General features: G+C 38.5%; 1 protein-coding gene across 1 annotated transcript; it reads right to left on the bottom strand.

The window, feature by feature from the left end:
* Positions 1 to 109: 109 nt before the first annotated feature.
* On the bottom strand, positions 110 to 13,251 carry vdac1 (voltage-dependent anion channel 1). Its single transcript, XM_042499539.2, has 9 exons — positions 13,125 to 13,251; positions 9,690 to 9,759; positions 6,553 to 6,602; positions 5,214 to 5,366; positions 4,987 to 5,039; positions 4,433 to 4,660; positions 2,968 to 3,118; positions 2,439 to 2,496; positions 110 to 1,207 (listed from the first exon to the last, which is right to left on the bottom strand). The coding sequence occupies exons 2-9, from the start codon at positions 9,754 to 9,756 to the stop codon at positions 1,116 to 1,118; spliced, it is 852 nt and encodes a 283-aa protein (XP_042355473.1). The 5' UTR covers positions 9,757 to 9,759; positions 13,125 to 13,251; the 3' UTR covers positions 110 to 1,115.
* Positions 13,252 to 14,856: the final 1,605 nt, after the last annotated feature.

Here is a 14,856-nt window from a genome sequence, read left to right as displayed (position 1 = left end):
GATTCCCCCCAAAATATTATAAGCAAAAAAACAACACAGGTTTGAATGTTCATCACATGGTGCAAATTCCTTATGTGATAAAAGGCACAAGAACAAAAAGAATCACAGACTGGTTCAAGATGTTCTTTATTTAATTCAGGGAATGACGATACTGTCAAATACACTAAGCATGATTCCCATAACCAGTTGTGGAAGACTTCCATTTCCTGTCCACTGTAATCATGATTTTCATCCTCCCTCAGAAAAGTACTGTAACTCTTATCCAGAGAAGTGTAACTGTGCATGATAGGTTTCCCTTCCTTTACCCGACCAGGAAGAATTGACAGGTTTTGCCTTCGTAAGACTTCACAGGTGGATTAAACTATGCAAGACTGTCAATAAAATAATATTCTTTTTACTATATGTAACAAAAGACATGTTTCACACCAAATGCACAGACACAAAAAAACAAGTGAGACGAAAACACAGAATGTCCACATTAGGGTGTAGTGTCTCTTAGAGCTAATGACAGCTGCTTACATCAGGGACAACTAACCCCTCCCATTGTATAATATATCTAGACAGACATTAGAGCTCTCCAGTGCAGAAGTGTGAAAATTATATTGTTATTTCACCCAATAACTGTTGAGCGAGGAGTGTTTTATGGCGCTATGCAACAGCACCATCTGGTGGTAAAACTATAACTGTAACGCTAACTGCCCTTTCCCTTTGATCTGCATTGGAAAGCAGAGAGAGACACAAATTAAAGCATTGTGTACCAACATAGTGAAATGACAAAGAGTGAGGCCAACATTACTGTACTCAACGCTACGTTTCCCTTGCAAGCTACACAATTCAAGATAAAACTCCCTTGTTGAATGGTTGTAGTTTTGTCCTGAACTCAGCTCTTTATTTTCAAAATATAATGTTCCCTTAAAATGGTCCTTTAAAAGTTGTACATCGTTGCGGGAACGATTTGACCTTTATGCTGTCTTGCCTGCAGCTGTTGCATGTCTAGGGTACACTGGGGTTTTGTGAGGGCTAGCTAATCAAAGGATTTTGATTTTTTTTTTTTTTTTGTTTGGTAGGGAATGCATGTGTGCTGGGAGGACTGGAAGGGCGTCTGCCTCGTCCTCCTACGCCTGGAACTCGAGGCCGAGACCAAGCTTGTGGCCACCAGCGTTGATGTTCTTGCCATCAAGGAGAGCAGAGAGTGTCAGCTTGATGCCTGCAGGGACAAACACATCAGGATAAACCGTGTGAAGACTAGGGGCTGTGAGTTTACTGGCCTGGCCAATTACTGGGGCTAATATTTGGCATATGGCTATTACCTATATCGGCATTTTACTTTAATGATCACAGATAACATTAATACATTAAAAAGAGCAAAGAAAGTGTCAACATTAGAGGAACTTTTAATTTTTAAAAACCTCAGAGAGCTACTTTCATTTCTTCTTTTTTTTTTGTTTCTGGGAACTTGCTGTATATAATGCTGAAAGTTGAAGTTTTGATCAAACATTTGTTAAAGGCATTTAAACAAAGTTTTGTGTTGGAGTTTCTTATTTTTCAAAATCTTAATATTAACAGAAAGGTTTTCAGTTTAATTGGTAATGCCTATTAGCTCTATATATCGGTTATCGGTCTCATTAACTACTAATAATTGGTATCAGCCCTGAAAAACCAATATCAGTCGACCCCTAGTCCAGACTAGGGATTAGTCGACTAAACAGTACTAGAAGTACTAGTACTACAACTACTATGTTTTTTTATTTTATGTATTCATCCATGAAAATACAGATGTTATAGTCAGGTACATTTCCTAATGAATGAATTCCTAAAGAACAGGGTTTTCAATAAATGTCATTTGTTAACATGTATTTTGAGAGTTGTGATGTTATGAAGGATGATGTAAATTTCTTTAATACTGCGTGAAACAAAGTGAAAAATGTGATTAATAATTTCAAATTGCTCTCACAATAAATGCAATATTTTTTCAGAGAATGTTTCAATAGATGAAATTGTGTGCGATTTCAACTGTTTTCTGAGTGTTTTCTTACTTTTGGACCAGTCGACTAGTTTAAGTCGGAGTTGTTAGGGACATCCCTAGCACAGACATGGCAATTTATACAAATGCATTTAATCCTCCGTACAGTCTGAAACTGGTTATACAGGTTACTTACTGAATTATTCCATTCTTAATTTGCCAAAGATTTGACGTTTACACTCCATCATGTCAGTGTCCCCCCAGCATCCAACCTCAAACCCCATCTTTCTGTAATGTTGCTACTGTTGTTGGCAATAAATAACCCTTCACAAAAATCATGCAAAACCCTTTTAATTACTATTCTATTTTAATCTGGGCATTAACATAATATAATAGTAATAATAATAGCAGTAGCATGCATTAAAGTACCTTCAAAGCCTTCAAAGAGCAAAAGTTACATCCAGACTGCACTCACCTGGCTTCAGAGTCTGAGTGTAGCCCAGGCCCACGAGGCTGGAGTTGTTCACCTTGGCCTGTGTGGGAATCACAGATGAAAAATTACATTAAGGACAACACATACGTAATGCATACAATACAAATCAAGTATCAAGTAAGAATAAACAATTCACAGTAATTGGCCCTGTAGCACGTGAGATTTAAGGACTAATGTTATAGACGGGACCAAATTAGCCTGGGCCATTCTGTAGCATTCAGAATCCTCCTATTGGCCATTTCGGGCTTGATGAGGCTTCTCTCAAGCACAATTGAACATGATGTACTAACATGGACTTGCATCCATCCTTCACAAAAATACAGGAAATATGGCTTAAGGTGGAAGTGGCTCGTTTCACTGGCCTCTGCACTGCATGAAACCATTTCAGAGGCATGTTTTAGAATCTGACCAATAGGGAGGGACCAATCAAGTAACACTGTATTTATACAAGATGTGACTGTACCATGGCAATAACTACTACATCTACTTCAGGTTACACACTACTACTCACAGAGAAGGATGCATCAGGGTCAATCTGATACTTGGCAGCGATGCCAAAGCGGGTGTTGCTGTTTCCAGCAGTCCAGGCCAGGTTGACTGCTGTCTCCAGCTGGTCATTCACCTTCTGGTAGATGGAACCACCAAACTCAGTGCCATCATTTCTGAGGAAAAAGAGCAAAATTGGAATACATGTAAGTATTACTTCATTGTGAGTATCATAGGGGTTGGGAAAAAAAATCCATACAGCATAATTTTTTTTGACATGATGACATGCCTCAAAGGGCCAACAGTCGGCCTCAAACCCAGAGCCCTTGCAACAAAGACACATAGCCTCTGAATACCAACTTACGCTCTACCAACTCAGCCACCCGGCAGCCCAATACAGTGTAGTACTGCAGTAATTTGCATTGTATCAATACACCGACGGCAAGTATCCTTTTTTTTTAAAAAATATAAATTATCAATACTGCAAATACAAATCATACGTTTGGCAACCTACAAGAATAAAAAACTCAATTGCCTTTTCAGGCCACTCATGTTGCTGCAATAAAAATGAAATGAGACAGATGCTGACAAAGTTTTTCCTAATTTTGCAGCTAGATATACATTGTAATAAATCACAATGTATGTTGTTAAATGCATTCAAAATTGCAATAATATTACAACTTTACAACTTTTGTGACATATGTAACAGGATAATATCGTATTGGTGGGGGAAATCTAGTGATTCCCATCCCAAAATATCGTTTCCCTACAGGTGATATTTTCCCTCAAAGGGGTATATTATGGTTTCATGTTTTGTAAACAAAGAGAGAACCCAGCTCTTGCATTCCTTTTAAAGAGCTCCTCAGGTGGGCGCACTGTCGCTGATGTAAAGCCAACATTATACTTTGTCTGACCTCACATAACCACTTCAGCTGCAGACTTAAACAGACAAGCTCAGCCAAACGGCACAGCGGGAAACAAGACTAACAGTATGCCCCGTCTCTCCCTCTCTCACACTGTCTGACACCGCCTCACTCTGCCTTTTCATTTAGGCCCTTTATGCCTGCCAACCACTCACTCCGCCTCACTTGTAATATAGTAAATCCCATCACCTGGGTGTAAAAATAACTGCCAGGCACCTGGGTGCCCGGCAGACAGCCAAATGGGCAACAAGTTAGTCAGTCAGACAAGGACGTGAAAACTGTTTCTGTCTGGTCAAGGTCAGTCGTCTGGACTCATATGTTCAGAACTATAAGCCTATCACAGGACAGAAACACTAACCTCATATCAGAATATACAGTTTTATGCACAGTTAGCTAAGTACTTAACTGAAGGACATGCCTACACAATGGATTGAGGGCATGTGCAGGTGCTGAGATGAAAAGAAGTCACATTGGTTCAACAACGCAGTAGAAATGCATTGTGTATGCTTCAACAGAAGGATGCATGTTAGTGTCCTAATGACCATCTGCTGCTACATGCAGGCTTACACATTCGTATGGAGCTGGAACTCATCCGTCTTGAATCCAACTGCAAAGTTGCTCTGGGTGATCCTGTTCCTGCCGGCCTCAAATGTCATCTGGTAGCCGGCCAGCCAGCCCTCGTAGCCCACCACTGCTGCACCGTGGATTGCTGTACCGTTGATGTCGTAGTTGACGTCGCAGCCTAGGTTGATGTGGTCGCACTTGTAACCCGTCTTGATCTTGCCGCTCTTCTTGCTGGAAGGGGACAGAGCGCGGGTTGTTAGTGTCAGAGGCCAAAAACATCACACGTCTGCAACAATAAAACAAATCTATGACAGTTAACTTAACATCATGTGTAACTAGCACACATCAACCTGTTCACATTGGCGAAGAAAAATGAATGACCCTGGAGACATATTTTTTGGCGACTGGACAGATACCACCAAAATCTTTTTTCAGATAGACTGCAGTATGGACTGTAGATCCGAAATTGCATTAAAAAAATACATAACTCTATTCCCTCGAACTCTCGATTTTTCACTGAATTTAACTTTTTAGGGATCTTATTCAGACGTTCTTACCCGGTGTTTGGCGAGAAGGAGGAGTCAAATGTCAGCTTCAGCCCCTTAGCCAACTGTGGAAAAGATAAGCATAATATTGCAAACAAAAATTTACATTAAATATATTGATTGTTCATTAGATGAAAACAATTTTGAAACAATTTTAAACAAGTGAATACAATAGGAACACGTTATTGCTGTATGATACACATTGAAACTGGCCGTGGCCCTCACCCTCCATCACCTACCTGATCTTCAAGGGTGATCTCGGTCCCCAGAGTGTTGTCGGTGTTCCACTTCTCTGTGAAGGTCAGTCCGTGCTCCGCCCACTTGTACTTGGTCTCCAGGGATCCAGCGACCTTGCTGGTCTCGGTGTTGGCAGATCCTGTGCTGGTGAACTCCTGCAGATGATAGTACTGGTGTTAGAGTCATACTGGTTATCTAAGCAGATACCATGTTTAAAATACTTTTATTTGGTAAAGGACGGGTCCATCTGCATTCTTTTCTAGGTTTTTCAGCAAAAAAGCAGTAACACAGGTAAAAGCGGCAATCACTGCTTAATATTAATAATAATTGACAAGTTTGGATTTTTTGAGGTGGGGTTGTATATCCTCGTTCATAATCAGGGTAATATTTTCACTGTGTTACTTGCCGCCGTTTTTAGTTTTTAGGTTGTAATCAGCCGCTTTGCAATCCAGCCTTTAACTGCAGCGTCTTTTTGAAGGCTGAGCAAAATAAATCCATAATGATAAGTCCAACAATGAATATCTTTTTGATTATTTATTTGTTTTCTGTTTAAAAATGAGAATTGAAAAATGTTTAACTTTCGGGAAAAAGCTGAGCTTGTCACTGCCAACAGCCATCCAATTGCTGAACATCAACAACTGGCACTTCCAGCTGGGAAAGAGAAGCTTTGGTGGACACAGTCTTATTAAAGTAACACTGGCAATCGTTCAACCAGTGAGAATTTGTTTGGACATGAGCATATCAACAAACCAATTAACAATCGACCATAAGTTATTAGAAAGGCTTGAGTAAACAGCATTTTGACACAAAAACATGCAAACCTCTTCCACCATAACAGGAATGTTTGGATTTGAATACACCAGAAACACTTCTGAGAAGCTACAGAATGATATAAAAACCTCCAAAAAAAAAAAAAAAAAGATCAAATAATGTGCCTGCCCTTTAATAACTTGCACTAAAATATATATTTATTATGTGATTAAATAAGATTTTAGATAGTGATGTTTTCTCATAAACCTTCAACCCACACAGTGTCTGCTATCAACACTGTGGAGCAGAGATTTGATCCCATGCCCTGAGGATGCATTTACAAAGATCAATAAAATCTATTTGACTTCAAACTTAACTTAACTAAAGCATGAATTATATTTGATCGGTTTCACACGGCATCTTCGGATACTCCACCAGTCAGGTAGCAGATGCCAAGGTGTCCTGGCAACGTTTCAGAGATCAGATAACCAGCCACTCAATTATCAGCCAGGAGCTTCTTAGGCTATGATAGGACGGCTGCAGTCTGGGGTGGCAGCACTGATAATCTGATAATGACAGCCGACGACTTACCAGTCCATTCTCAGACTTTGTTTTCAAGTCCAGCTTGATGACCCCGAAGCCTGAAACAGACAATATTGAATAAGATATCAAAATGATGTCACGATGATAATACAGATCCAATAATAACCACTCTGAGACATTTCATTGCTGAAGTGGAACAGGTTTCTTAAAACCCTCTGAACAACCCTTCAAAACAACCACTCATTTAACACCTATATTATTGGTCTTAACCATGCAAAATTCTTTTCTATTCTAATTCTAGTAAATCACATTGAAAGAATCCCTTTAGATACTGCAAAACACATTAAATCAAGTCATTGATTAGTGTCTGTGAAATACCCGTTCATCAGGCCCCCAGAGTACATTTAAAGATATTTATGTGCCATTGACTGAAAGCCTGTATTGATTTGATGTAGATTCTGTGGGCACATTAGTGCTGTCAGTGATGAATAATAGCTAGAGGGCTGGTTTAAACAGATCCTGGCTCGTGCCTCAAGCCCAATTCCTGCCCGTATCCAACATTACAGCAATCAATTGATTCACCCAACCACACTTCACATGGCCCAGAGATCTCCACAGTCATGTACTTCCTGGCCTGGTATGGTACTCGTCCCAGCCTCCCCGTCACTAAGCCTTCTACTTTTTAATTCATAACTGCCCAAATGCCGTCCCCACTGTTTGAAATACTCATCAGCTTCACAAACACTCTCACTTCGAGGTCTTTCTGTGAAGGTGACAGGCTCCCAAATGTTCCATGTGACCACCGCCCTGAGCCTGAGGTGAAACTCACAGTAATAAACAACAGTCAGTGCCACACCTGCAGTGAATCACCCTTCATGGTATGTATAATTCAGGCTGCAGCAATGACTGGGAATTCCCTTAATATTTGGTGGGAATTCGCTAAATATTTTAGTTACCCTTTAGAGCATAGCTGTATGTATTAGGGGTTGACCGATATGAATTTCTCAGGGCCAATATTGACACAGATCATTAGTAGTTTATGAGACCAATTACTGATATGCATTTACATACATTACTTTGTAATCAATAATTATAATTTTTTATAAATTAATTCAGAATTTAATTATCGGCGATAATTAAAATAAAACGCAGGCACAGATAATCAGCAAAATGACAAATATTAGCCCCAATAATAGGCCAGGCCAATTATCTGTCGACCCCTAGTTTGTGTACAAAAAACACATCCCAGATCAATGCTAACTGCAGGCTCCGTACTCCTCAGCATGTGTTCGGCTTTAAACAGCACAGTAACTAGTTTGAATCATTTGTTCTCCTTTGGCATTGCAGTAAACATGATGCAAAGACAAGATTGGTACAATATCAAAAAGGAAGTGTTGCAACAAATCATGCAAATAATTTCCTTGATTATTTAACAGCACAATGCAGGAAAAAGGTACTGTTCCTCAAGAGTTTAAATTAATAAATCATTTAATACTTATTTTAATGGCAGAATGTAAAGAGGAGTGTCTACAGGTATCAGACATGTAATTTTAATGCTTTTTGAGACCTTTCAAGGAAAAAAAAGTCATCTCACTAAAACATTGCAGGTAAGTAATAAGTTAACTAGTATATATGTAGTCACATGCAGGTTTTATGCATAAATACAGCTATTAGCATGAGTTAGATTAATCTATATTTTGCCAACAGATCAGTCAGATTTGTCAGATTAGTGTTACATAAGAAAAGTGGGAGAGCTTGACTCACTTTCACGAAAAGAAATTACAGGATAGATAAATGAAATTAGATAAATTGTTTGTGATAATTAAGGCCTCCAAAATTCAAATGTAAGACTATTTAAGACTTTTCAAGGACCTGCAGACACCCTGAAAAATGATAGTATAAAGAGAATGATGCCGAAATAAAATTAGAAACAAAGTCTATTATCACTACCTTCTTCAATGAAGCAACAAAGTAAAACTTCAAATGGAGAAATTATGCAATGAAAGGAAAAATTCCTTAATTAGAGAAGCATTAGCCGTTTGTCAAGTCATTAAACCTGTGCGGCATGAATTAAGTGTGCAGACGCTACTTTTCTTCCTTCGTGTACGCTGATTTTGCATAGCTTTCCATATATGTGATGTTCGTATACTTGTTGTCCCTCATCGCAATTAAGGTGCCAGACATATTTTTTTTTCTAGGTTTTGCAATCTGACATTGACATAATATACATAATAGAGCCTGGAGTATCTTTTACAAAAAAGGTGCCCTCCACATATTTGACACATCACAGGTAGTACTGCACAGAGGAGCTTTTGGCTATTTCAAAATTAAACAAAAGCGTATGCGTATGTCTGTTATAATGCCTTTATTACATAAGGTATGGCTGATTTCTGCTGAAAATATATTTTTCCATTTGTATGATCAGGGTTCCTGCAGCTTATGACACGGTAGATTTAAAACTTTTAAAAACTTTTGTAATGCCACTTGAAATTGTGTTTAAGGCCAATTTTAACCATTTGATTTTTTTTAAAAAATTTGATAGTGCCCAAAATAATTGTAGCATAAAATGGGAATTTTGAAAAGAAAAAGTTAGATGATCTATGTTAAATGTTTAAAAAAACATTTTTAGAGGGGAACAAATGGAAGATAATGAACATATTATATTATTATAAAAGTATCCATTTAGTTTACCTACAGAAGTGGGAAATATCTGGCATTTCTGGGCGGGTTTCTTTTTGATTTTGTGTCTCTCAATCGGTATGAGAAATTCCAGTATTTAAATTTCCATCGTGACGAGTTGAAAAAAGGAACTTATAGATGTTGCCGATCATTTTAACATTTTAAAATGCAACAACAAAAAAAAAACATTCATAAAATCATGCCTCCCATGTCTGTATATTGAAAGATTAATTTAAGTCCATTTAATACCCATTAAGGCCTTATTTTTATATCAATGAATTCAATGCTATTTAAGACTTTTTAGAGATCCGTGGGAACCCTGAGTATGATGCATATGACAATCTTGTAAAATATTGTGCATCTCATAATCACCTTGATTATAAAAACAGTATCGTAGGTTATACATCGAGGCAGCATTTCGCTGTGTGTCACACCATTTTCTTCTATATCATACTGCTGCAAATGTTGATGAAATAAATGAGGATATTTGGCTGCTTGGTGCTCACCGTATCCCTTGGTAAAAACATCCCTGGCAGACTTTCCAAGGTCAACGTAGGTGGGAGGTACAGCCATTATCTGCAAGGAGACAGAGGATGATCAAGGCTATGACCAAGAACGTGGAAAAAAAACAGGAAATACAACAGTCTCTCTGAGAAACAGCATCCCCGCTGTCCTCCTTCTGTGTTACAGCTGTAGGACAGCCACAGTCACACGGCAGAGGGAGAGACACAGTAAGCACACTGTAGCAGGAGAGACGACTGACAGATGAGATGTGAATGCTGCTGAGAGAGGAAGGCGAGAGTGACTGGAGGTCACTGGTGGACGGGAACGGGACAAATCTGATGAAGTTATTGTCTTACATGAGCAGTTACGGACACAGATTCTCACACATTCATTTAAACGGGCATTCCTGTGTATGCAGAGGCCAGCTCGTATGCAGCTGTCACATTTTAGCATAAGCTTTAAACACATTAAAATTAAAAGCTTTGCCAGCACACAGTCAATGCATTCCTCACTTCCCTCTCTCATTGTGTTCACCACGTCTTTAAAAATGTAGGCAAAGTAAAGAACATTTTTGACACTAAAGGCATGAATAAAATTTCATGTGTCAAAGTGGAAGAAGCCAAGTTCAGAAAGGACAATGAGGGCCGCAGACGCACAAAGCAGACTGTTTGCTAACCCTCTTGTTGGCTGCGCCCATGAGCACACTATGTGTGAAACTCTTTGTCTATTTTCCTGAACAGCCTGTTGTGCAAGACGTGTGTCTATTTCATCATCATCATGCATTATTGGATAGCACCACAGTTATCAATGTAACAGTTGTTACGCAGGCCTGGTGATAACACACGTGCGTTTATGGATAGTAGATAGATCAGGAATTTGAACAGTTTACTGAGTGAACAGAAATGTAACGGCTCAGAATTTCTCAATGAACTTTTCTTAAATCCCAAGAACTTAAACTATTCTACAAAACTGTAATATCTGCTTCTGTGTGATAAAATGGCATCACAACAGAACAATTAAGTAATATTTCTAAAAAAAAAACAATTGTTCAGCAAATTTGTTTTTTTACATTTTTACTCTGTAATATTGGAAAGTCGAGATGCGCAGATTTTGAAATTCAAGGTCAATACCAAACTCCAGGTTTAAAATTACAATTTGATCAATAGCTTTATGTTATTGTTGTTGTTTGTTTTGTTTTTGTGGTTATTTATTCCCCTTTTGTGCCACCTGAGGGAAATGAGGACATCTCCATTATGAAAAAAAAAGAACTTTTTAAAAGTCATTTAAATTTTAGTTTCAGGTACTGACTGCTAACAGCTCACATTAGATAGTATTCCTCCAGTCAATTTCAACACTGATTTTTTGTTCACAAAGTAGCATTTTTTTCAAGCTTAAACCAATTTTTTTATTGTCACCAGGACAAAGAGACGCCGTTCGTCTCGAGCCCTACAAATAAATGTGACAACAGAAAAACGTTGGCTACTGTCATCAGAGAACGTCATCTTTACTTGCCCATAGGCCGATCACAGTCAACAAGTCGAATATTGACTGATACCTCCGTCCTGCCGATAAATCGGTGCATCCCTTCAGGAAAGTCTGGAGGGAACGCAGGATATACTGAAATCAGGGGTCCTGCAGCTTAAGGCAAGGCAGACTGAAGACTTTCTAAGATGTTTTAATGCCACTAGGAATTAAGTTTATCAGTTTTCTAATAACCAAAATTGAAGAACAATTTTCTTTTGTCTGCATGTTTATTGTAACATAAAATATGACTTTTTTTGTCTAGTGAAAACGTTACATTATCTATGTCAAATGCTGAAAACCTTTTTTAGAGTGGAACAGTGGAAGATGATGAACATATTAAATTATATAAAAGAATCTATTTGGTTTACCAACAGAAGTTGGGAAATATCTGGCATCTCTGGACAGTTTTATGAGAGAATTTGTGTTTCTCCATCTTCATTTGAGAATCCACTGCTTGGATTCACATCATGACGAGTTTGAGAAGAGGTATTTCTTGAAAGTATTAACAAAAAATACATGTTACCAATTATTTTGGAATTTTACAATGCAATGTCAAAAAAAGAAAAAAATCATAATGTCTGAGCATTTTCAATACCAATTAAATACCAGAGATCAATGCTGCAAATCACCAGAAAAGAACAGAAAAGTATTAAATTGTATCCTTTAAACCTGCCAACCCCTCATTTCAACCCAAATCTGTTCAATCCAGTTTGTGCCTCATGTTTTCTCAACAACTCCATCATTGCTTTATCTATAACATGACACATCTACTCTTATGTTTGGACCCCCAGGACCCTTTCCTCTGCACCTTCCACTTTGTAGTCAAATTTTGGCCTCCCCAATAACAGTGCAACATTAGTTGTGCCACAACAAATGCCTGTAGATCCTTTAACATGCTCTTAAGCCAATCTCTAATCCCCCCCGAGTCATTCAGGATCCCCCTCCTCTGATCCCTGCCATCATGTGTGTGTTGTGAAAATTAAGAAGCACTTTGACAGGAAGTGGACTAATGTCCGGCATCTGCAGTGCCTATTAACACATGCACAAATGGCATGCTCCCACTAAGCCACTAACACTGTGCCAACACACCCGGCTGCGCCTGAGTCGTTTTTTTATGGCTTTCACACATGGCTGCAGGGAGAAATGTCAGAGGACACAGGATGCTGCTATATATATTTACAGATACATATGATAGCCTGCAAAGTCCAAGGTGTCCTAGAGACTTTAGATTGAAGAACACTATATGTTTATGCAAAAGTTACACCAAATAACACAGAAAAACAGTGCATCAAGCATGAGGAGAACCACTGATGCAACGTTACACTTGACCTAGCATCTAAGTGATGTATCACTGCCCTTCAGCAGTTTAGTTGTAGCACAATTCGGGGAAATTCAGCTTTAAGACAGACAAAACACTTGATTTTAAAATGCCAGTCTCTCTCTGGAGTGACTGAAGAAAGCCACTTGACTCACACAAAGAGGTTTTATAGGCAGCATCTCCCTGCCCTCGCCTGCTAGCAGATTAGCATTAGCTACCTATCAAGGTGGACAGCGGGCAAGTGTGTCCGGCGAGCGACGTTATGACAGATGGGAAGCCCATAACGTGACAAGAAGGTAAAACTAAACTACCTAAGCTTCTTTATTTCTAGCTACCCGGATAACTGCTGACCACTGCTCCCCCACGCTGTTAAATGACCGCAACATTAGCCGCCAAAGCTAACAGCTTGCAAGAAGCAGCGGGCCTAGCATCTCTGCTGCACGCCGCCGACCTGCACCCGACTCCGGTTAAAAATCAGCGGCTGTGACTGACAGCTCCGGAGGTCAGAGTGTGCCGGCTGATAGCAGCGACAGAGCCGCTTACAGGATAGAAAACGTCAGCTATGGTGCATTTAATTATAGGATACATAACGTACCTCTGTGTGTTCCTGTCCTGGCCGAGAAGGGGCTTGTCAACTGCACAAAGGGAGGAGAGAAGAGGGAGGTGGTGCGCGCGCCGTCACGTACGTTACAAGTCACGCAAGCAGCAGGAGCCTCTTGTCATCGTCAAAGATGCAACATTCAGTCACACGGCAAGATGGTTCACTCCCATCCCAGCCTGAGTGGCACCGGCAGGGAAATGCACGAAAGTATCCCACTTTTCTCTCAAAGTACGCGTATTTTACTGGGGTGATTAATTTTTTTTTACTACTTTACACTTCGCCTATCAAGAGGAAATCTTCCTTTCTAATCACTACATTTGACAATTCTAGTTAAGGGGGACAGAAGCGGACAAATAAAATAAAAGAATTAAAAAAAAGAAATGAATAAATGACTATATTACTATGCCAATTGATGTACCAAACTTTATATATTGTATAAACTATATATATATATATATATATATATATATATATATATATATATATATATATATATATATGAATTAATAAAATGTGACATAAATTGATAAATATTTTAATTTCCTTCCTTTTTCATTCACCTTTGTATTAATTACCCTACTATACATATTCAACTATACCATTTATTTTTTTCTTATCTTATCTTTATTCATATATTTTTTGTTATATGTATTTTTTTCCAATATATTCTTCATTTATTGTGAAGGTATTCTTAAATTTGGGCTCACAGTGGTTCAGTCTGTAGAGACTTGTCTTAGGAACAGGACGGTCACTGTTTCAAGCACCCATACAAATCAAACACAGGGTGTGAACTCATAGCTGGAGAGGAGCCAGTTCATTATCTTGTCACTGCTGAGGTGCCCTTGAGCGAGTCACCAAACTCCCAACTGCTTGGGGTGCCTGTCCATGGACATCCCCCTCTGCTCTAAAATCTCACCTTTAATGCACGTGTAGTCCTGTTTGTGCATGTCTGTATTTAGGGACTCTGTGTGTGTGTGTGTGTGTGTGTGTGTGTGTGTGTGTGTGTGTGTGTGTATGTATATGTGTGAGCGCATGTGTGAGCGTGCATGTGTGTAATTTATAAAATAACAGCAGAGTGGAAAAAAATGATTTCCCCATGAGGGACTAGTAAATGAATGCTTTCAGTGCTTTCACATCTATTTATTTTAAACATTTATTTATATGTATTTATTTATGATCTACTTGATTTCTCCAAATGTATTTTTTTCTCTTTTTGTACATTTCTTTATAGGCCTACATTTCTTTTGCATTTTGTAAATGAGGGGTCTATCATTTAAAGCATGTTATTGGGTCAACTTTTTAGCAACTGGTTGATTCAGAAATCAAGTAATTTATTTAATTTTGATTTTGGCATGTTAGTAGGGTAATTAGGCTATAAGTTATTTTGCAGAACAGCCTACTTGTTTAATTAATTTAATTAACTTTTTAAGTAATTTAAGAAACAAAATGTATTGTTTTGCAGAATGACTACCCAATCTTATAAAAGGTAGCCTAGGTAAAACCTTGATCAGCTGCAACTTTAAAATACTTGATGCATATTAATAATAAATCAATAATATGATAAATTCAAGTCAGTTTCAAGTCAAGTCAGTTTTATTTATATAGCCCATTATCACAAAACAAGGTTTGCCTCAGAGGGCTTTACAGTGTAAATGCAATGGATCAGTCAGCAGTACAAGTACTTTCACATGTGCTCCCTTAATTAGGCTACATTTTGTTTATAAAC

Source organism: Plectropomus leopardus, chromosome 15, assembly GCF_026936395.1.
Source record: "Plectropomus leopardus strain MGB_pleo_1.0 chromosome 15, ASM2693639v1, whole genome shotgun sequence".
Lineage (NCBI taxonomy): Eukaryota > Metazoa > Chordata > Actinopteri > Perciformes > Serranidae > Plectropomus > Plectropomus leopardus.
This window is presented reverse-complemented; position numbering and strand designations above follow the sequence as displayed.